Here is a 23,203-nt window from a genome sequence, read left to right on the forward strand (position 1 = left end):
AGAATTGGGGACATGATGATATAACTTTGTACTTCCTACTGCTTGCGTAAAATAGCTCTTAAATAATATTAAAGGTACCAGCTTAACACTAAAATCTGTTTCTTGTCCATTTTCTATGAATTATTGAACTTGGTTCTACACATACCATGTGGGGACACACTGTGTCACCTAACTGGGGACTTGGTGTGTCACCTAACTGGGGACTTGGTGTGTCACCTAACTGGGGACTTGGTGTGTCACCTAACTGGGGACTTGGTGTGTCACCTAACTGGGGACTTGGTGTGTCACCTAACTGGGGACTTGGTGTGTCACCTAACTGGGGACTTGGTGTGTCAACGAATTGGGGACTTGGTGTGTCAACAAATTGGGGACTTTCATTAACTGGAGAAACCCAGTGTCAACTAATTGGGAACACACTGTATCGACCAACTGGGGAGACACTGGGGGCTCAACTGCAGTGGGGACAAACTTTCCTTGTGTCATGCAAAAGAAACAACTTGAAACAAACTGTGTAACATGTCAAAGCATCACCACACCAAAGTCAAAGGTGACTCAAAAATGGGGCAAATTCTTTGATTCTATGATAAAATTCTATTATTGCTATGAAGTAGTTTGTACACCAAAACATCCAATGTCTTTGCCCATTTAACACCTTCTCAACTTTAATATTTACATGGGTGGATTAAGGCAAGACGGTCCAAGGGTTTTTAGTTCATTCATTGAACACATTGAATAGTAAAAAGTAGCAGTATACACAGTGCATGATGCACAATAAAACTTTATTAACTGAAACTTTCAACAAAAAAAGGTGCATTCTACAGTTTTCAGGAATTCCTAAAACAAAATGTTTTGACTGATTGCTTTTATGTCTGTTGCCTGGTAAAATACAGTTTGCAGACATTTCCCTATAAGAATAGCATAGTTAAACTGATGCTGTACACTACCAGTATTTGTACTATATATATGCAAATGGAAGTGTGAGTACAGTACTTTAATTTCAGTCTAGAAGTGAAACAATTTGATATGAAACATACAGAAGCATTAAAACTGCCTCTCAACAAATAATGCTCAAAAATAATTAAGCTGTGTACCCCTACATTAAAGATCCCAAGCAAACTGTTTTGTAAAACAGTTTCCATGACAGACTAGAAAGACTGTGGCATTTGTTCCTGAGCTCCTTTCTGCACGAACAACAACAATGAAATCTGTCTAACAATCAACAAACATGAATTTAACAAACAAGGAATAAAATATTAACCAAGAGCACTAAAACATTCACACTTTGATGCCAACATCAGGCTAGAGCTGAAAAGACAGTCAACATAGCTACTTAGCAGATTAGAAAGTCTGTGGCATTTGTTCCTGAGCTCCTTTCTGCATGAACGACAACAATTAAATCTGTCTAACAATCAACAAACATGAATTTAACAAACAAGTAATAAAACATTAACCAAGAGCACTAAAATATTCACACTTTTATGCCAACATCAGGCTAGAGCTGAAAAGACAGTCAACATAGCTACTTAGCAGATTAGAAAATCTGTGGCATTTGTTCCTGAGCTCTTTATTCCATAAACAACAACAATGAAATCTGCCTAACAAGTCAATAAACATGAAGTTAACAAACTAGTAATATATGAACACAGTAAAGTTTGACCAATTCTAATACCACTTTTTGTTAGCCCTTCAAGAGTGATTTCTTATGAAGTCTTTAATATTGGTCCACTTCCGTCCATCAAAACAACTGTACTTTTCCATCACCCTATCAATAGCTGACTTTCCAGGCAATTGGTTTAATGCTACAGTATTTCTCGTCTGAATTCCTTTAAAACTACTCTTTTCTCATCTTCTGTCCATACCCTCCTTTGGTATTTTCTCCCTGAAAGGACAACAAATATATACATTACAATGTGGTGCTTTTGAAAATTACACCTCAATGTTGCCATGTGATAGTTTACAATATACAATAAAACTACTCTTTTCTCATCTTCTGTCCATACCCTCCTTTGGTATTTTCTCCCTGAAAGGACAACAAATATATACATTACAATGTGGTGCTTTTGAAAATTACACCTCAATGTTGCCATGTGATAGTTACAATATAAAGAAACAAATCACATCAAAATGTTTTGAGGTTGGTCTCCAGCATAAATTGCAATCTGTCTAGTATATTCCTCATATTTTGTTGTTTAAATAAAACTAGAAAAAGACAAATTTTAAATGGTTTGTTTTATTTATGAACAATATTACCTTTCTTCATACTGGGTGGTTCTTCTCCTTCGGAATTAGTGCTTTCAAAAGTGGTGCCATTAGCTTGATGCAGAGACCCTACACTTCCCATGCTGCCCTCATCCCTACTTGTGTCCTCCTCCTCCTCTTCCTCCTCCTCATCACTATCATCTGTATCATCAGATGATTCTATGTTGTCAATTTCTGTGGAAATAAAATCAATGACTGCTTAGATTTGTAGTACAGACAGCACCACATAAACGTAGCGTAGAAAACCCAGGTTAGATAACGACAAGTACCATTCCTTGCATCAAAGACACACCTTAGTCTACAGAATTACAACTTGATAAACACTTTTTAAAGTATCACCTTAGATGATTACCAATTATTTAAAAAGGCAATTAAATTATTGATATATCAAGTTTTACAGTTCTTTACGGGTATACATTCTCCTCACTTCAGTATTTCTAATGTAAACTATACAAATCAGCTTCAAAAGTCCTATTTGAACTTTGGCCCTGGGCCGTGCCTTGTGCTACGTCTTGACATAATTTTCTCTGGAATCAAGAAGAAGGTTGATAGTGTCCATGACATATTACCCAGGGAGCCCAAGACAGCACAACTTTTTCCAAAGTACGTAATTCAGAATGTTTATATAATATATATCAACATTAAAATTTAACTACTAAATTCTAAGGAGACTTAATTATCATCTTTACAATTATTAAGTAAGGTGACTGAATCCAACAATGAGCTCATAGCATAACTTGGCCAAGCTACTAAATTTGAAAAGATTATACTAATTTCATGACTATAACATGATGCATCTAATCTTATGATAACATGTCACACCACAATATTCCCCTTGAAAAGAAAGGAAGGTTAATTACCTCAGAAGTGCAATACATTTGCTCCATTCATTTCACATAGCTTCAATTCTAGTATCTGTAACACATATACATGCAGCTATAACTCTTTAAGATTAACTTTTCTATACATGGGCATCCTCAATATTCAGGTTACATAAAAATGAATAAAGAACAATAGAATGAAAAGTCTGGTCATCGAATACGAAAAAGCACCATGCAGACAGAAAGTCACAAAAGCGGTATACATATCTTGCAATGCCAAAATCATGACAAAATGTCAGTACTGCTTCCAACGTTTCAGTGTTTGATATGATGAAGTGCCCAACAACTGCCTCATGATTTATCCAATGGGCAGACATGATTTAGATCCTACTAACAATAACATCCTACTGAGATCTAAATTAACTAGCTAAAAAAGTTACTCAACTTTCCTTACGTGTATAATGCTGCAGCTATCATCTGAAGCCTGACTTAAAACTAGTGATGTTACACACAAACTGGCCTAACCCATGTGGTATAATGTATTAGATCATATAGACCTACTGTTAATTTCCTACTATGCACATACTATGCTAGTAAGTAGTATGTATGCACAACTGGATCCTAACCTATATGACATTAAGTACAATGGTAGCACATATGGCTTCCATAATGTACAGTAGGCTAGTCTATTAGAGGCCTATAATAGAAGTTCATAAACGAACAAACTGGAAATTACAAAAATAATTGGGGACACTGCACAGGATTATGATAAGTAAAGAGTAACTTACTCACTGGATCTATTTTCCTTCAGAAGATTCTGTCTCCGTCTCATGAAAGCTGGATGTTAGTAGCTAGCTGCATATTGTAGTTATCTCAGGTACAGTAGGTACTACAGTTATCTTTGTGGCAGTACATGAAATTCGAACGGCACAGTAAGCATGCTGCAGTACAGTGTGTATGTTTGCTGATCTCACAGCAATGTAAATTGGGGACATGGTCCACTGTTAGTATTGTCAAAGTAGACACACCCCATATGATTGGGGCTCATCAATTGGGGACATTTGGTCACTAATTTAACCAGCTTCAAGCAGTCACATGACATGAAATTCTTGCACATAAATGGGGACAACACCTTGACACACGCCCCACCAGTTAATGACACAAAGTGACACAGCTAGGCTGTAATGAATGCACCCAATGGGGACTGTCACAGATATTGCTCAAACTTTAAAAAATACTTTCATTTGGCGGGAACTTCCAAAATCTGCACTTAACCCAAATGGGGACGTCCCCGATTGGTAGTATGTCCACACTTGGAAGGTGTGTCATCATGTAAATGTCCCCAGTTGCCAGCGGGTACATACGCACACCCCACCTCCCCCCACACACACGGACATGTTTTGACCCCTCCTCAGTTATGGACTTCCTGTCACCCTGGGGTAACCACCATGGGTAATCCCCCGAGAGATGCTAAATCAGGAAACTTAACCGTGACCACATAACTACAATATCTCAGCCTCCCTATGGGAACGATGAGATAATTAACCATTACCTTGGCAACTATTGCTATGGCAACTGACATAGATGTATATGGCACAACTGGCAAAGGAAGTACAATAGATATCTCATCTTCCCTGTGGGGGCGATGAGAATTTAACAATCATGGACTTTGTGGCTTCAACCAAGATAAATATTGTAAGTGAATAATCGCGGCTATAGACTGAGTAGTAGGACTTGAATACAGTTTCCAGTGTATGTGATTGTACAACACAGACCACTAGCCAGATGTAATATGAGAAACACCATCTATAGCATGTCATTGTACATGTGTTTCTTAATTGCATTCTCAGTGTTGTTCAGAATCGACACATTTTTCTTTTTAAATTTTAATTACTTATTTTAATTTTCCTTGAGTAAATAGAATGAAATCTGTCAGATATTTTGGATTCAATCACATGACAAATAAGCACATGACAGAATATTAACATTCTACATATATATCACTCTTATTCTTTAGTCTTGATCAAGTCAATTCCAGGTGGCACAATAACAACACTATTACTGTATATCACAAAATCAACTGCACAATAATTCAAGCATTACCTGTACAACAGATTCTGATTTAAGCCTCTTCAAAGTATGAATTAAGCATACTGTATGGTCCGGAAAAAAAAAAACACCTGTGTATCTTTCTGTCTGTTCATCATTCCATTTGTACACAGATTCTGTATTTTATTTTCTACATTCCATGAGTAGAGTGCTATTGTACATACCAAAATAATTCATCACCAAAATTGTTAACTGTATGTACTGTACTTAGCAAATGTAAACAAAGAGTAAGAATATAATTTATGTCAGATGGAAGATGTAGAGGAACAAGAAATATTAGTAAGTACTTAAAATTCTGCTTGTGTTCCTTAATAACACAAAAACATACAGAAACAGTACCAAATACCCGGTCTCTTCCCCAGCCCCTTCTCCCTCCCTCTGGCCCCTTCTCCCTCCCTCCGGCCCCTTCTCCCTCCCTCCGGCCCCTTCTCCCTCCCTCGGGCCCCTTCTCCCTGCCTCCGGTCCCTTCTCCCTCCCTACCACAGATATATACTCATACAAAAGAGACAGAATGGGAGAAAAGAAGCAAACAAAAAAAGAAACTAGTTCAACTGTTATGCAATACTATTGCACCACGGTGCTTAGCTAATCTCAAAGATAGAGAAATACCAAGAAAACAATGTACGTGTTTACAATCATCTTTGCATAATTTGTTATTTCAGAAGTTACAAATTGATGGGTACCATAAAATATATATAACAAGGTAGACTGCTTTTACTGTTAACGCACAGACTGCACCAGCAGCTAGCTAAACGAATCGCAGATGCTGGTTAGTCGAGTATGAAGCCATTTACAATGATTATAACCGGGTTGATATAATTGGTGGATTCATAACTTGTCAGGTGTGAAGTAGCACTGTGCAAAATGCAAATTGCATCTATAACCATAGACTACTCTGTGTGGTACTGTACTAGAATCCTTACCACATGTGGAGATGACTGATGAAAAAATTCACTCATTACAACCTTTATCTTAGATGTATGTATGTGTGTATGTATGTATGTAACTCAAGCACAATGGAAATATTTTTGTTAACTTGTACTGTACTGTACACAATCACTAAAATCATTTTCTATATCAGTACATTTAGAGATCTACAGAAAAGACACAGAGCTTTACTGTATAGTCTCTGTATGGAGTCAAGACCTTTCATGATTGAGCAGTCACCTTTTGACTTTTCATGAAATGACGTCCAACGCTGCCCTAGAGACAAGAAAGGAATAATTCCTTAATTACCATCCAGGCCGAAAGTGCATTTAGGGGATTATAAGTTACACGATGCACCAGTAACGCAGATGACAGTCATAAATATTCATTATCTTCACACCGAATAAGAATAAGTTTTTTAGCTTTGAAGTCATAGCTATTGAAATATACTATTATTATAAAAAATTCCAAGAGAATCTATGAATCTAAGAGACTGACTTCTATGAATCTATGAATACTAATATTATTATAAAGAATCTCATAGAGAATCTATGAATCTAAGAGACTGACTTACAGTATGAATGTATGAATACGAATATTATTATGAAGAATCTAAGAGAATCTATGAATCTAAGAGACTGACTTCGGTCAGCTTACTAGTCTTCTTTTAACCTTACTCTACCCTCATACATAAATTTGCTAGTGTGGCACTTATGTATAATTTTCTGCTAACCTGCAGGCTTGTATCCCCCCCCACCCCCCACCCCCCACCCCCCACCCCCTCCCCTGTCACACATGATTTGATCCTAGCACAGCCTTCTAACAGCTCTAGGTGAACTGATGCCTACTTCTTCATAAAAATAATGCTGCTGACTAACTTGTTGCCACGGGAAAGGTGCATCTATTTCATAAACTTCCGTGAAGTACAGAGCAGAATATATTTAAATTAAACTGTACAGTAGGCCCAGGCTATCAAGTTTCGGTTAAATTAATATGAACACTGATATAAGAAAGCTAAAAACAAAGTAATGTGATAATAAGTTATCAATTGATAGTGAAAATTCCACAGAAAATCCTTCGTAGTGGAGTAGGCCTATTGTACTTGATTAAAAAAGTACCACAGGCATCATATGAAAAGGCTCTCATACTACGATGTTAGGAAAGTCGTGTGTTTTGTCCAAAATTTTACTTGACCGAAATGGCCTTAATTTTAGTTTTCCATGTAACCAAAGCATTACTTACATTCCCAAATATTTTTGGAGATATGAACGTTGGAAATGTCACCAGTCAAGAACAAATTTTTTTTGGTTTAGACAATGTCATAAGCAAAGGGAGAAAATATGTTCTGAGTTTACTGGTATTCACTCTCACAATAAAACTTGTAATGCAATCTACAATATACTATATAGTGCACTTACTTATTCTCATAATCAAATATTTGAATACACAACTCACTGTCTAGATGAATGCATACATGTTTCAAATTGCATACACTCGAGATCATATGATACAATTTATACTACAGACTGTGTAAGCCTGTATTCCTGGATGTGCAAACAATTTCCTTATATTACTGTAGGGTCAGCAGATGTGCAATGCCAGTGAAGTACAAGTAACATACTACAGATGAACTAGCTACACTACATAATTGCTGTGAACACTATAGACTACAGTTAGTAATAGGATTTAGAGTTAAACAGTTAATTCCCAAATACAACCATTTGAATGCAGCTACTGTACACTGTCCACCAAGTATTATCCCACCTTGCCTCGAAGGGGTGAAAAATTATTCATAACATAGAGTCTAATATAATGTATCAAGGGACATATAGAGGGACATGTTTTTCTTAGGAAAGGGACCAGACTAGAAAATCTTATGCTTATTCTGATTCGTCTACCATCACATTATCTGTTTTGTTAATCCTATCAGTGTCAGTCTGAGCAAACAATCCAAACCATGTCTTATCTATGCAGGTATGTAAATGTGTTGACACTTCAATTTTGTTGTTGTGTATGTTGTGCAATGGTAGAAATAAATATAATAACTAAACTTGCTCACATGGATGTTTACGTCCAAGTTTATGCCTAAAATTAATTTCACCTACGTAGCTTGTTGTCCCTGCCTGCTGTTGTCCCTGCCAGCTAGTTAAAAATTGTAAGGCTCAAGTCTTGATCACAAACCATGCATGCTTTTAATGACATGTAGCCTGGACGCAATAATTCTGATAATTCGGGTGCTGATTACCATTCCCCAACAAAACCCAGTGGATACAGTGCCAACAGATATATGAACGATTGTGTACAGACTAATAATACAAGCCTATGCAAAAGATCAACATGGGCTAGGATTAAACCATAACATCTTAGCACTGCCATCAAAGTAAACAATGACAGTTTTCCAAAGTAACTCGACGAGATCAATATTCTAATAAAAACCACTGGGCCTAGCCTACATGAGTATACAGGTGTTTATCGCAGGCAGAGCCGTATATGATCGCAGGGCAACCGGTCCTTTTTTAACTACCGCATGATAGGTCACTAATGTTTACGTTTAGGCCTTACATCATTAACAGCAGTTTGTAGGTTTAATAGACATCTCTCTTTATTTACCCACTGGATGTCAAAGAAAGATACATCACATACGCTTACCTTGAATTCTTGTCAGCCTTGAAACGCCGTGAAGGATGAGTAAATAACCTACATATGTTAACTGACTTACTACTTCAAATCTATTCCTGGAAATTTGACGTACTTCTTGACAAGACGTAGGCTCATTACGCTTATTCTGTCCATTACCCAGTGCGAAGATCAAATCTCAGATGCATAAGCTTCCATCTTTGCGCAAGTATGCAGTAAGAATATGTATGGATTTAGAGGGCAGAATTCTGTTTACAAAGGGATTTCCCCATTTTCTCAGCTGAGGCGTGGCTAGCTATGTATAGATGTTTAGGTTTCAGGATTAGGGAGTTTCCGGTGAGTGTTTTCGCACCTACACACTCTTTTCTCCTTTTGAACTAATCTTCTCCTGCTTCGATCCCATCATTATTCTATACATGTTCTTTTTGTGCTTGTTTAGTTTAGTTTGGTTGAGTAGAAAAAATAGGTTTAGGAGGGACAATCAAGTCCCCATCAAGGACCCTATGGGATCGAGAGGGTAAACAAACCGGAAGATACGAAAACTCAGACCCGATTACGATTCTTAAAGTGCTTGTCCAAATAACCCATTCGCATTACTTGCAAGTACAACTTTCTCAGGCAAACCGTTCCACTCCTACAAAATCATAGAAAAAAATTATGCCTAATATTAATCCTACTTTGTAACTCCTGGAGTTTAAGAAAATGACTTCTGGTACAAGTAGCCTACTATTTGCAAACATGGAAAAGTCAGTGAAGGATAAATTGTCAAAACCATACACAACCTTGAAAACATGAATCAAGTCACCAAATAACCTCGTAAGCTCCAGTGTGGTGAAATTCAGCAGCTGTAACCGCCTTTAATAAGGAACACCCTTTAACGAACCATCATCCTTGTAGCCCTTCTATGGACCCTCTCCACTACTTCCTTATCCTTAGCAAAGCATCGGTTCCAAGCCTGCACAGCATACTCCAGATGAGACGTAACACACTGCTTATAAAGCCTAACAACTATTTCTTCTTTCAGAAAACTGAAGTTCCTCTTGATCATACATACCTAAAACCCTAATGACTCTTTTGCTTCAAAACAATGTTTAGAAGGTTGCGGAGATGAGTCAATGTAGATACGTAGGTCTCTTCGAAAAAAGAACTCCTGTAACTCAACACCATGAAGAGTGTAGGTATACTTTTGGTTACTACTACCAATATGCATCACCTTGCATTTACCAATATTTAAAAAAATTGCCATCCCTGAGACCAGGAAAAACTTATCCAAATCCATTTGAAATTTCTCAGAATCGCTTTTGGAAGAGACCTCAGAAGACCTCAGAATACAGTTTTCATCAGCAAACTTCTTAGCTGTACACAAAATATCTCCATCAATGTCATTTATAAAGGCAACAAGCAACAAGGGACCCAAAACAGACCCTTGTGGAACCCCACTAGTAACGTCCTGCCAAGAAGAAGCACAGCCTTTAATTACTACCTTCTGTTCTTATTACCGAGCCAATTCTCGATGCAAGACAGTTATTTCCCATTTACACCCATATTCTTCACCCTAAGTAAAAGATGCTGGTGTGGAACTATTGCAAATGTCTTCTGGAAATCCAGGAACACAACATCTACAGACTTCTGCATATTTAGGGAGCTTGTTAAATCTTCCACAAACTCAAGAATATTAGTGAGACAAGACCTTTTTTGGACAAAAGCCATGTTGAGACTCTCTAATCAAAGACTGACTGCTGAAGTGACTGACCACAGACATTTTGATATTGTGATTGCTTATATTTCCCAACGCCCTCAAAAGTAAAGTATGGGAGGGGGTGGGGGCTTGGAGGGACAGAGTTGGGAGGGGTGAGTTGGAAGTTTTGATAGTGAGTGTTGGACCATATTCACCATAGGCTTTTGTGGCACATGCTTCTGGATTTGCAATGATTTAAAGCTCTGTTTAGTGTTGGGGTTTGTCACAAGCAAAATATCACAAGTTTGGGGTGGCTGGGGAGAGCAATCACATATCTGGTTTACACACCACTTCTATCTTAGATGTGTAAAGGGACGAAGGCTGCGAACCCACAGAATCAAAGTATAATACCTCATTCTTAAAAAAAAATAATAATTGACAGCAGGATGACTTATTATAAGCTAGCTTTATTCTGTCGACATTTTTACACAGTATTTGTTACCTTAATATATGATATAAAAAAAAACAAAAGCCTATTTATACATTTTGTGGTTATTAATGTCAAGAATGAAAAGATATGAAAGGCACTGATACACAGTATTAACTAATATTCTGGGTGGTAGAGCAAAGTCAGGATATACCAGTTCAAGAAATCAAAACAAATACCAAACTTGAAATGTGGCATTCAAAAGAGCTCTCTCAGAGCATATGCGGAAACATTTAAATGTTTAAACCAACAAACGTGGGTAAAAGAAAACGATTCCATATATAAGAAAAAGAATTAGGACACATTGAGTGAATCAGACAGATTAGGCTTTGAAGTATTTCTCAGTCACTAACTGACTTCCACTCTATTTGCAAAAAACAATTTAACCGATCGGCTACAATTAATTTGCACCGTTTACAAGTTGACCGCTGTCTACCGATGGGCTATAAAACTGTGACCGACATAATTATAATACTGATCAGCATCCAGGAAATAACCAACAAATTACCAAAACATTCATTCAGATGGGGGGAGAAGCTCAGCGGTGATTTAATGATATCAAAATATCATTTCGTGGTACAAATATGGTATTTGTGCTTACTAATTAGTGTTTGATGTTGTTGGCTTGAATACATTCAATAGAAAATGAACAAAACAGTGATTTGTCAAAAAAGTCTAAATATCCTCTTAAGTGAGATTTGAAGACCCAAAACGTATTAATCATTCTACGCTCTTAGTAATTCATACAAACGTCATCATTGAATAAGTTCTGGTTACATCGCATCTCTATCTGCATTCATCATTAAAGGTAGGTGTATGTGTATTAATTAATAATCTGTATAGACATGTGTATAGATTAACAATCTATACACATGTGAGGCAGAAAAATTTATTTACAAAAGACATCAATTAATATCTATACAAACCAACCTAAAAGTGTCCTCTCTGATACAGTGGTATCATTAACATCACTAAATTATAATGGTATGGCACTCACATGCAAATGCATGTGGCATCTCTACAGATAAGAAATAGACAGGTCCATTCAGTTTGAATGGGGACTAGAACTGTATTGCTACAGACAAGAAACAGACAGGTCCATTCAGTTTAGTGTGAACTACAACTGTATCAGTACAGACAAGAAACAGACAGGTCCATTCAGTTTAGTGGGGAATACAACTGTATCTCTACATACAGGAAACTGACTGGTCCATTTAGTTTAGTGGGGACTGTAACTGTATCTCCAAAAACTGGTTATTGTAAATTAGAAGTACTCTCTACAAACAGGAAACTGACTGGTCCATTTAGTTTAGTGGGGACTGTAACTGTATCTCTACAAACAAGAAAGAGACAGGTCCATTCAGTTTAGTGTGGACTGTAACTGTATCTCCAAAAACTGGTTATTGTAAATTAGAAGTACTCTCTACAAACAGGAAACTGACTGGTCCATTTAGTTTAGTGGGGACTGTAACTGTATCTCTAAAAACAAGAAAGAGACAGGTCCATTCAGTTTAGTGGGGACTACAACTGTATCTCTACATACAGGAAAACTGACTGGTCCATTTAGTTTAGTGTGGACTGTAACTGCATCTCTACAAATAAGAAACAGGTATATTCAATGTAATGTGACTAACATAGTTAAAGACTGCTCATAAGGGAAAAATAAAAATAAACATACTTTTATTTGATATCAGTTAAAAATAATCCCCAGTTTTTGTCAGAAGATTTGAACAGGAAATCAGGACTTTATGAAGTCAACACATCCAACAAATAAAATGAACCATATTAAACTGAAAACTGCTAAAAACAAATGGTGACAAACACCTACTGAAAGACAATTATTTACTATTAATTGATACTTGTAAACTGATTAAAAATAATTGAGAACAATAGTTGTCGGGGCTCATCACCCCGAGTTGGTGGGACTTTTCTCGAGTTACGAACGTTAGTGATATCACATCTTTCATTCAATATTGCAAATGCTACTATTAACAGCCGAGACTATCCTTCTACTGGGCTTTTTCTCTTTGACTAAAATGTAAACTGACGAGTAAAGACGCCGTCCAAACAGAGTTTGAAGCTACGAACTGATCTGATCACAAGATCACTCCATTGGAGGCTAATCAAGTCTGAAGGCTAATGTCACCTTTAAACTCATTTTATTAACACATCTACAGATTGATATGTCAACAACTCCACAGCTACATTACACAAAATGATTTCACACATCAAAGAAGTGTAAGTGCGCGATAGGAATACGGACAAAATTTTCCAGCCAATCAAAGTGGACATGTCATATACAATGGATCTGCTGAAACAACAAATTGAAGCCCAGAGGTCAAGCCCAGAAGTCACTGGTTGACTGGTTCCAATACCGTTCTAGCCATAAATGTCTTTTCTCTTTTCCATTGTCTACAATTACTCAGTCAGTTTTCTATTATTCACTTACTGTAATAATAATTCATTTCGTTAACGAGCAATGCTAATTACAATAACACTCTAAGTACAAGGAAACTAAACCATTTTGCAAGTTGTTAAGAATGGCTGGGTCAGTGGTAACAAGTACTAACTTCAACATACATGCATTCACATTCTAGCACATATAATGTAGGTATGCCAAAGCTACTTGGAAGAATATCGACAATGTATACCCTTGCATTTCTCCGTTCGTCTTTAGGGAAAGCCCAATTGTTTTTAAGAAGGCTTGATGTATGTTGCTACTCATTCAACAGTTACAATATCACATGAAATGTGTAGCCCAGACAACATGCCTACCATGCAAACATCTGTGTACAGCTGCACAGCCTTCACATGCAAGCACATGGCCTATGTTCTACACGGTTTTAGACTGGATCATGTAATAATCCCAGGCCGAAAAGTAAAAAGCAAATCTAATTTGTCAGGGACAAGTTAAAACTTTTGTCAGTTAACTACCCACAAATCTACGTTCACAAAACAATTTTCACAGATATTTCCTTGGTAAATGGTTGCCTAGATGACCTTAGGGTCCTTGTACTTATCACCAAAAGTGCTTCCACTGTTCTCAATTTTAAATTAAATTTATCAAGATTGTCATGATGTATTTTAGAATAGATATAAAAATGGAGGGCTGTAAGAAATGTAATTAATTATTAGTTATTTTTTACAATTGAAGTACACTGGTCAAGACTTTTATGTTATAAATTTCAAAATGTTATATCTTGATCACATATTTCTTCCTTTTTATACAGAGTTGATAATAAAAAACTGGAACATGAAATATGTTTTTTTTTTCCATCTGCATGATATGGATTTAACGACATATCCAACGAAACTATCTGGTGCGCATTTCTGTGCCAGGTTGCGGTCTGGGTCTTCTTCGTAGAGTGTTGGTGTAGTGGCTGACCTTACGAGCTTGTTTCATGTTAGGGTTGCTACTAGGGGTGTGGACACTGAAGCATTTGATGAATAGCGCCATCAGTATGATCACCCCAAGACAAATAAGTATCGTAGCCCACCAATACTCCTGGAAATACAAGAAAAATAAATAAATAACTAAAAACCATCTCTATGATAACATAAAACTGACTCTCAACAAACTCAGAACATTATAAACTAAAAGTTAATTAAAACGACCTTTCATATACATATTTAGTCACAACAAACTCAGAACACTCTACACTAAAAGCCAAATAAAACGACCTTTCATATACATATTTAGTCACAACAAACTCAGAACACTATAAACTAAAAGCTAATGAAAACGACCTTTCATATACATATTTAGTCACAACAAACTCAGAAAACTATACACTAAAAGCTAAATAAAACGACCTTTCATATACATATTTAGTCACAACAAACTCAGAACACTATAAACTAAAAGCTAAATAAAACGACCTTTCATATACATATTTAGTCACAACAAACTCAGAACACTATAAACTAAAAGCTAATTAAAACGACCTTTCATATACATATTTAGTCACAACAAACTCAGAACACTATACACTAAAAGCTAATTAAAACGACCTTTCATATACATATTTAGTCACAACAAACTCAGAACACTATACACTAAAAGCTAAATAAAACGACCTTTCATATACATATTTAGTCACAACAAACTCAGAACACTATAAACTAAAAGCTAAATAAAACGACCTTTCATATACATATTTAGTCACAACAAACTCAGAACACTATAAACTAAAAGCTAATTAAAACGACCTTTCATATACATATTTAGTCACAACAAACTCAGAACACTATAAACTAAAAGCTAATTAAAACGACCTTTCATATACATATTTAGTCACAACAAACTCAGAACACTATAAACTAAAAGCTAAATAAAACGACCTTTCATATACATATTTAGTCACAACAAACTCAGAACACTATAAACTAAAAGCTAAATAAAACGACCTTTCATATACATATTTAGTCACAACAAACTCAGAACACTATAAACTAAAAGCTAAATAAAACGACCTTTCATATACATATTTAGTCACAACAAACTCAGAACACTATAAACTAAAAGCTAAATAAAACGACCTTTCATATACATATTTAGTCACAACAAACTCAGAACACTATAAACTAAAAGCTAATTAAAACGACCTTTCATATACATATTTAGTCACAACAAACTCAGAAAACTATACACTAAAAGCTAAATAAAACGACCTTTCATATACATATTTAGTCACAACAAACTCAGAACACTATAAACTAAAAGCTAAATAAAACGACCTTTCATATACATATTTAGTCACAACAAACTCAGAAAACTATACACTAAAAGCTAAGTAAAACGACCTTTCATATACATATTTAGTCACAACAAACTCAGAACACTATACACTAAAAGCTAAATAAAACGACCTTTCATATACATATTTAGTCACAACAAACTCAGAACACTATAACCTAAAAGCTAATTAAAACGACCTTTCATATACATATTTAGTCACAACAAACTCAGAACACTATACACTAAAAGCTAAATAAAACGACCTTTCATATACATATTTAGTCACAACAAACTCAGAACACTATAAACTAAAAGCTAAATAAAACGACCTTTCATATACATATTTAGTCACAACAAACTCAGAACACTATAAACTAAAAGCTAATTAAAACGACCTTTCATATACATATTTAGTCACAACAAACTCAGAACACTATAAACTAAAAGCTAATTAAAACGACCTTTCATATACATATTTAGTCACAACAAACTCAGAACACTATAAACTAAAAGCTAAATAAAACGACCTTTCATATACATATTTAGTCACAACAAACTCAGAACACTATAAACTAAAAGCTAAATAAAACGACCTTTCATATACATATTTAGTCACAACAAACTCAGAACACTATAAACTAAAAGCTAAATAAAACGACCTTTCATATACATATTTAGTCAAGTTTGTTACGCCTTAAAACTGACACGCAACCAACATATGTGTAAATGACGACATTTCAGTCATTCCATGATAGCTTGAAACCGTTCTCAAATTCTGCGTAAAAAGTGAAGCTTACCTGAATCCAAGAAAAGACATCCTCGTACAGATCAGGGTTGAAGATAGCTTTGGTCAACCTGGACAATGGTCCATTGGAGTCGACCAGTCGGCATTTGTAGAAGACGTCGCAGTATCCCAGATAGGCGTTACAAGGAGATCCGGGCTGCTGAAACAGAGCCTTTGTCAGGCTGTCGCTGCCCATGGGTATCTCTCCGTGAGTTAGGGTGTAATTTTCCATACTCTCGATTTGTGTGCTGCTCTTGCATACACCTACCGAAACATATAAATAATCCCTGTTTTACTTTTGAAAGAATAACTTCATGGAGAACAAACATCTGCCTTTATGACATTGCACTTCATTAGTGGTTGAGATCAGTGAAGTATCATTATGTCTCAAATTAATATACGAAAAACATGTATAATGCACCATACAAATACAGATGAGAGCAACTATCACACTGAAAGAATTACAAGGCAGTCCTGTAATTGTTGCAGAGAATTACAAGGCAGTCCTGTAATTGAGAATGCAGAGAATTACAAGGCAGAACTGTAATTGTTGCAGAGAATGCAGAGAATTACAAGGCAGACCTGTAATTGGTCGCACCCACTCCAGCCCGCTGGACTACCAGTCAGTGTCTGACAGATGAGAGTTCACCTCAGCATCGGAACACTCTCTCAGATACCGAGAGAGGCTAAGTCATCCTATACATCATCAACGAAGTACGACCACGGTGATGAAAGTTTTTTTGGATAATATTCAGGGATTATCATTTGTGAGTTTAATGAACACTTTTGAACGGTAAATCACACTGCAAACAGTGGGATGAAAATGTCATCAAACACACCGTAAGATAAATACCTGTCACTTCAAAAATGTATTGTTTTACTATAAAGCATCAATTACACTGTGACTAAGTCCTACTCGGTGTCTTTCTGTACAGTTTCGTGCAACGGTATGCACAAATTGTTTGCAGCTTTGGCAATTTGGGCTTAATCATCCATCAAACTTTCCCACAATGATTGGCCTGTATGCTTGACTCCCTGTCGTCTGCAAGCGCTAAAGAAATCTAGCCAATCATGCGAAATGTACAAGATCTGATAAAAACAATGGCTTGAGGCCAAATATGCCCTGGAAAGTTATGGGTGGAAGTCAACAACTATTGTTGTATCTCAAACAAGGTTTCATGGATATCTTGTCCTTGAAGTACAATACTCACCTTGAGAAAAATACAACATCATAATAATAATGAAATCCCTGAATGCTGAAGTTAAGTTTGTGTGTATATCTCAATTTCTACCAGACATCTATAGTCTTATGACCCATCAAACAGGCAAACGGAATGTGAGAGACAAGAGGCAGGTATTTCTTGAGTAAATCCCACCAATAACCCAGGCTTGCATAGATGGCATTGTTGTTCAATGGGCATTACCTGCCTTGTTAAACTAAGTGACAAATGTTGGTGTTCATATTTCCAAATATCAGACATATAAATAGATAACTCACCACCATCCATGCAGCACAGATGACAACTTTGGTCAACTGTGTCGCCCTCTTGTGGAGGTTCGCAGAAGCATTCCTCTAAATCAAAGATTAGACACACTGATCCCGAACAAGTCTGTAAATGAAGAGGATTTAAATTTAAGCTTGAGACGAATAAGAAAGAAGCAGAAGAGTTTACAAATGCTGGAGAATTGGTTACACAGAGAGCAGGACCCTGGTTCCACACACCCCTCCCTTTCCAAAATTCTGGATCCGCCCATGACTAAAATTACCGAGACAAGAACGACCGATGCGTCTTCAAAAACATTTCACCTTTGCTGCTTGGATCTTCTCCACTCACTTCACAATGAATTTCATTGGGCTATACTCCCAAATATATATTTATATATATATAACAAAATCAATATCAAAGTTTTGGGTTGGTCTGCATGAAAATTAATATTGAGCTTTTTACGATTTTTTTTTATCATGATATATGAAGTAGATGCTTGACATCCAATAAGTTTCACACTTTACATTGTGTATTTTGATGTAAAAGTGAAGGTGCGCATTTCTATCTGTAGTTTGTATATCATAAGATGCTAAATGCACTGTTATGAGTACTTGTTTCTAAAGGATAGTTTTCAAAATGGGGGCTGGTGGGAGGGGGGGGGGTGGAACCTACAGAGTACCCAAAATATTTTCAAAGAATTTGTGTACAAAGTTTTTAATTTCCTTTGTCCACTGCCCTTCTTTTTACAAGATGTGACAGCTTATTGCAATGTTTTTATATGAGATGTAAAAAAACAAAAATTGATTTACCCCATTCTGGCAAACTTGTTTGAAGTCATTACAGGGTTTGAAGTCTTCCTTAGGTATGGCAGCTGGACATGATGAAGTGCCTCCTGTGAAAAATCTGTCAAGGATAAATCTACAAACAAGTGTTCATTCTGGTTGCTACTCCTAGTCTTTGTAATTGGATGTGGCGTGGTGTGGCAAAGTGACAAGAGTTTAACCTTGACTTGATACTGCAGTTTACCCAAGGCACAAAATACTTCATAAGCTAACTGATACTGGCTTGTCTTACTAAATGGCAGGTTTCCTTCCCTGCAGTGATTGCAACACAACTGTTGCTAGTTTCTTGCATTAGTAAATTACATCAGGGTTTCTATGAAGAGGAACGGAGGAGGAGGAGGAGGAGGAGGAGGAGGAGGAGGAGGGACAAAGAGACATTCCTCCTGTCCCCCCCACCCCTCTTTTAAGAACTGGGGAAGGATATCACCCTGATTATTTCAAAGTTTTAAAAGATTAAAAAAATCCTCCGTAATTTTAAAACGTACATCTCTTTTGTTAATATTATCCCTGACAGTGACAATGCGAATTGTGACAAATGTTATAACGTGGAAATAATCACACCTTTAGATAGTGTTTAATCGCAATCTTTTCTGAAGGTACATGTTCTGAACTGCAAGTAAAACTTAATCATTATAAACTCCTTCCTGCTCTCTCTCCCCCCCCCACCACCCCACCTCCCCCACCCTAAAAGAAGAATTATATCTAAAGTTATCACAAAAATTAACACATAGCTTCAATCACGTATATAGATAAGCTGCCTGTTTAATGACCATAAAAAAGTGATATGGCTGGTTACCAGATACGTCAGTGGGAACTACTTTAATACGGATGGAGGATTATGACATTGAAGCATGACACATTAACAAAGCTCATTGCAGCTTATATTTGCTATACAAGGATATCCACATATGGTTTCTTCACTGCAGTCTGTTTCACTTCGACAGACCTCATTAGCACTTGCAGCAACATAGAGACAGTTACTGCCACAGCAAGGACCAACCGACGGACTGCAACATAAAAAGAAACCAGAAAAGGTGATTACTTGTGATGTGTTATATTTCAGCATATTTATTACAACAGTGAACACCTGTTTTTATGTCTTTTTGTTGTCATCAATGCTTTGACCATTGTTGCCTTTAGGTGATAAATTCACTTCTTGGACTCCATGGAGACAAAACAAAGCAACTTCAGCTAAGCTTTACTTTTCAGCATGATCATGTTTCACAAACTTTTTACAGACTTTAAATTCCATAATTTCAGCATGTTTTAATGGTGAATATCTTGAATAAAAACAAGCATTAATTGCAAAATTCCTAAAGACTCCAGAAACAAATTTTTCACAGACTGTGTTAGAATATTATAAACCCCAGGATTTATTTCTTATTTAAATTCAGCAAACACTCCCAGGACAGAGAGGCTGCCAGAAGATGACGAGATATTGAGAGAAGACACTTTGGGGAAACTTAAAACTTGCTTCTAGATAATATATCAGGAGACCAAAAACTGTAGCGAGTTTATGCTAAGTTAGTACTAACTGAACCTGGGCTTTGGTGGAATTCAATTTGACCACAAATAATGACACTGTTGATCTCAAACCTTAAAGTTTTCAGTGCTGTATTGATTGATGTGTGAATGATAATGTGTTACCTGCACTCAGCCTTAATGCCTTGGATTATTTTCAGTTTACAGGCTGTACTTGGCAGACTACCGTTGTTAGGTCTGGCATGGCAGCATGGATCATCCAGGCATTGTTCCTCGTAGCCACAGTCACACTCTTCATCTCCCTCTACAATACGATTACCGCAGACCGGTCGACCAGACTCTGTTGTGAGACATTGTGAGAGATTAAAGTAACTAGCTGTGCCTATTATATTACAATGTCTCCCCCACCCAGAAAATATATAGGGTCAAAAATGGCTAAAATGCCCTATTTCCAAGGTTTTTGCCGTTTCAACGGGGATGACCTCTCTGACCTTTGACTGAAGTCAAAGAGCATCTTGAACTTCACACGCCTTGTTGCAGATATAATGTATTCACACTAATTTCATGTTGAAGGGTGACCACCACAACAAACTTCTAATTCTAAATAAAAAATAAAGTGCTTCTTATATTCAATATGGAGGATCCATACATGAAAATGTGAGGAATATTCAAATATCCATTCTTGAGATAGATAGGTCTTCATGGTTTGACCTCTACTGACATATACATATATACATATATACACACAGATACACACACATTCATACACGCACGCATACATGCATAGATACACCCATACATACACGCATACACGCATACATGCACACTCACACAGGCATGCACCCACACGAACACGCATAAATACACACCCACATACATATTATGGCTCAGATATCACCATATGATTATCAGCAACTGATCTAATAGTAATGAAACATGTTGACATTGCCATAACTTGGTTCTACATGTGTACACTTTATACCAAGTACATACTGTAAATAACAAGTGTTTTTTTTTAGGTAAACTCACCAACGAAGCAGGTTGCCTTTTCTTGCAGCACATTTGTCATGTTCTCTTTACTGCATGGAGAAAACTTGTTGTTGTTTGGTTTATCACCAGATGTGGCACTGGGATACATAATGTAATTACCCTCATTGCGAGTGCTCGTACTCTCACCCGGCTTGCAAATGGCTGGGTAATCATGCTGAAGAAATCACAGAGTATGAGTCAAGAATAGTGAGAGCCGAAATTCAGGTAAATCTATTGATATCAAGAGTATGTACAGTATGAATCATGGTAAATCTTTTGATTAAGAGTATGAACAGTATGAATCATGATAAATCTATTGATATCTAGAGTATGTACAGTATGAATCAATATAAATCTATTGATATCCAGAGTATGTACAGTATGAATCATGATAATCTATTGATATCAAGAGTATGTAAAGTTTGAATCACGGTAAATCTATTGATATCAAGAGTATGTACAGTATGTATCATGATAAATCTATTGATATCTAGAGTATGTACAGTATGAATCATGATAATCTATTGATATCAAGAGTATGTAAAGTTTGAATTACGGTAAATCTATTGATATCAAGAGTATGTACAGTATGTATCATGATAAATCTATTGATATCTAGAGTATGTACAGTATGAATCATGATAATCTATTGATATCAAGAGTATGTAAAGTTTGAATCACGGTAAATCTATTGATATCAAGAGTATGTACAGTATGTATCATGATAAATCTATTGATATCTAGAGTATGTACAGTATGAATCATGATAATCTATTGATATCAAGAGTATGTAAAGTTTGAATCACGGTAAATCTATTGATATCAAGAGTATTTACAGTATGTATCATGATAAATCTATTGATATCTAGAGTATGTACAGTATGAATCATGATAATCTATTGATATCAAGAGTATGTACAGTATGTATCATGATAAATCTATTGATATCTAGAGTATTTACAGTATGTATCATGATAAATCTATTGATATCAAGAGTATGTACAGTATGTATCATGATAAATCTATTGATAACTTTTGTAGACACTTTTTGAGAAAATTTGCTGTTATAATTTCACTTTCAATATGTAGATACTTTTTGTGAAAAATTGCTGTTATAATTTAATAGATCAAATTTGATTTGTAGCAGAAATGTATCGGTACTTTACCGACCTGGTTTAGATACCTCAGTGCATATGAATGTGTAAGATAACTTTGAATGCAGACAACAGTCCCTTCGATATACATGTTTCAGTACATTTCCAACCTGGTTTATAAACCTCAGCATATATTAATACATGTGTAAGACTCTTGTCAGCCAACAGTTCTCTCATTTTGACTACAGACAACAGTCCCTTCAATATATATATATATGCAAAGTGTTTACTCACAGGTGAGCCATAGTTGTGACCGAGCTCGTGAGCAAAAGTGATGTAGGAAACTTTTGATGGGACGGTTGATCCATAGTTCTGGATGGTGACGATACCGGTGTTCAGCGACTGGCTGACCCCTCCAGAAAACGTCTTGTGCTTCTCACATATTCCACCAGATGTCTCTGTGGATGACATTAACACACCAAAATACAAACCACATGTTGTATCATTTCAAATACTGAAAGGTAACACACCAAAATATAAACCACATATTGTATCATTTCAAATACTGAAAGGTAACACACCAAAATATAAACCACATATTGTATCATTTCAAATACTGAAAGGTAACACACCAAAATACAAACCACATATTGTATCATTTCAAATACTGAAAGGTAACACACAAAAAAAACTTGTATATATACTTGTACGGAAGTGAATGATGTTTAGATTCCAATAACATTCTGCTTCAGGAGGCAGATTCTAACAAAAATAAGATAAAGGTTCAACAAACAGCTGGGACAGACAAGTTTGTTGGAACATTGTGCAA

At 36.2% G+C, this 23,203-nt stretch overlaps 3 protein-coding genes across 4 annotated transcripts in view; all 3 read right to left on the reverse strand.

Annotated features, from left to right (window-relative positions):
• The window catches only part of LOC139966997 (apicoplast pyruvate carrier 1-like), a 46,944-nt gene extending 37,988 nt beyond the window's left edge, over positions 1-8,956 (reverse strand). Inside the window, exon 1 of the mRNA XM_071970554.1 lies at positions 8,766-8,956. The gene's annotated coding sequence lies outside the window, so the exon portion shown is untranslated. The remainder of the gene's footprint in view (positions 1-8,765) is intronic.
• LOC139966996 (uncharacterized) lies at positions 163-4,449 on the reverse strand. Of its 2 annotated transcripts, none has more exons than XR_011792818.1 (3): positions 3,869-4,449; positions 2,251-2,433; positions 163-1,879 (listed from the first exon to the last, which is right to left on the reverse strand). XR_011792818.1 is itself a non-coding variant. In XM_071970553.1 (3 exons), exons 1-3 carry the CDS (start codon positions 3,910-3,912, stop codon positions 1,800-1,802), a joined length of 303 nt encoding a protein of 100 aa, XP_071826654.1. In that variant the 5' UTR covers positions 3,913-4,449; the 3' UTR covers positions 163-1,799. The 2 variants fall into 2 exon arrangements, 1 of the variants encoding a protein (XP_071826654.1); XM_071970553.1 differs by having other exon boundaries at positions 3,873-4,449.
• Positions 8,957-10,878: 1,922 nt separating the features above from the next.
• Positions 10,879-23,203, reverse strand: part of LOC139966998 (disintegrin and metalloproteinase domain-containing protein 10-like) — a 31,139-nt gene continuing 18,814 nt past the window's right edge. The window contains exons 7-14 of the mRNA XM_071970555.1: positions 22,669-22,832; positions 21,281-21,455; positions 20,417-20,591; positions 19,671-19,776; positions 18,737-18,820; positions 17,939-18,050; positions 16,454-16,704; positions 10,879-14,423 (exon numbers count right to left, since the gene is read on the reverse strand). Coding sequence (XP_071826656.1) covers positions 14,232-14,423; positions 16,454-16,704; positions 17,939-18,050; positions 18,737-18,820; positions 19,671-19,776; positions 20,417-20,591; positions 21,281-21,455; positions 22,669-22,832 — 1,259 coding nt within the window. The 3' untranslated portion in view covers positions 10,879-14,231. The remainder of the gene's footprint in view (positions 14,424-16,453; positions 16,705-17,938; positions 18,051-18,736; positions 18,821-19,670; positions 19,777-20,416; positions 20,592-21,280; positions 21,456-22,668; positions 22,833-23,203) is intronic.

The sequence above is a fragment of the Apostichopus japonicus genome, chromosome 4 (genome assembly GCF_037975245.1).
Source record: "Apostichopus japonicus isolate 1M-3 chromosome 4, ASM3797524v1, whole genome shotgun sequence".
In the NCBI taxonomy this organism is placed as follows: domain Eukaryota; kingdom Metazoa; phylum Echinodermata; class Holothuroidea; order Aspidochirotida; family Stichopodidae; genus Apostichopus; species Apostichopus japonicus.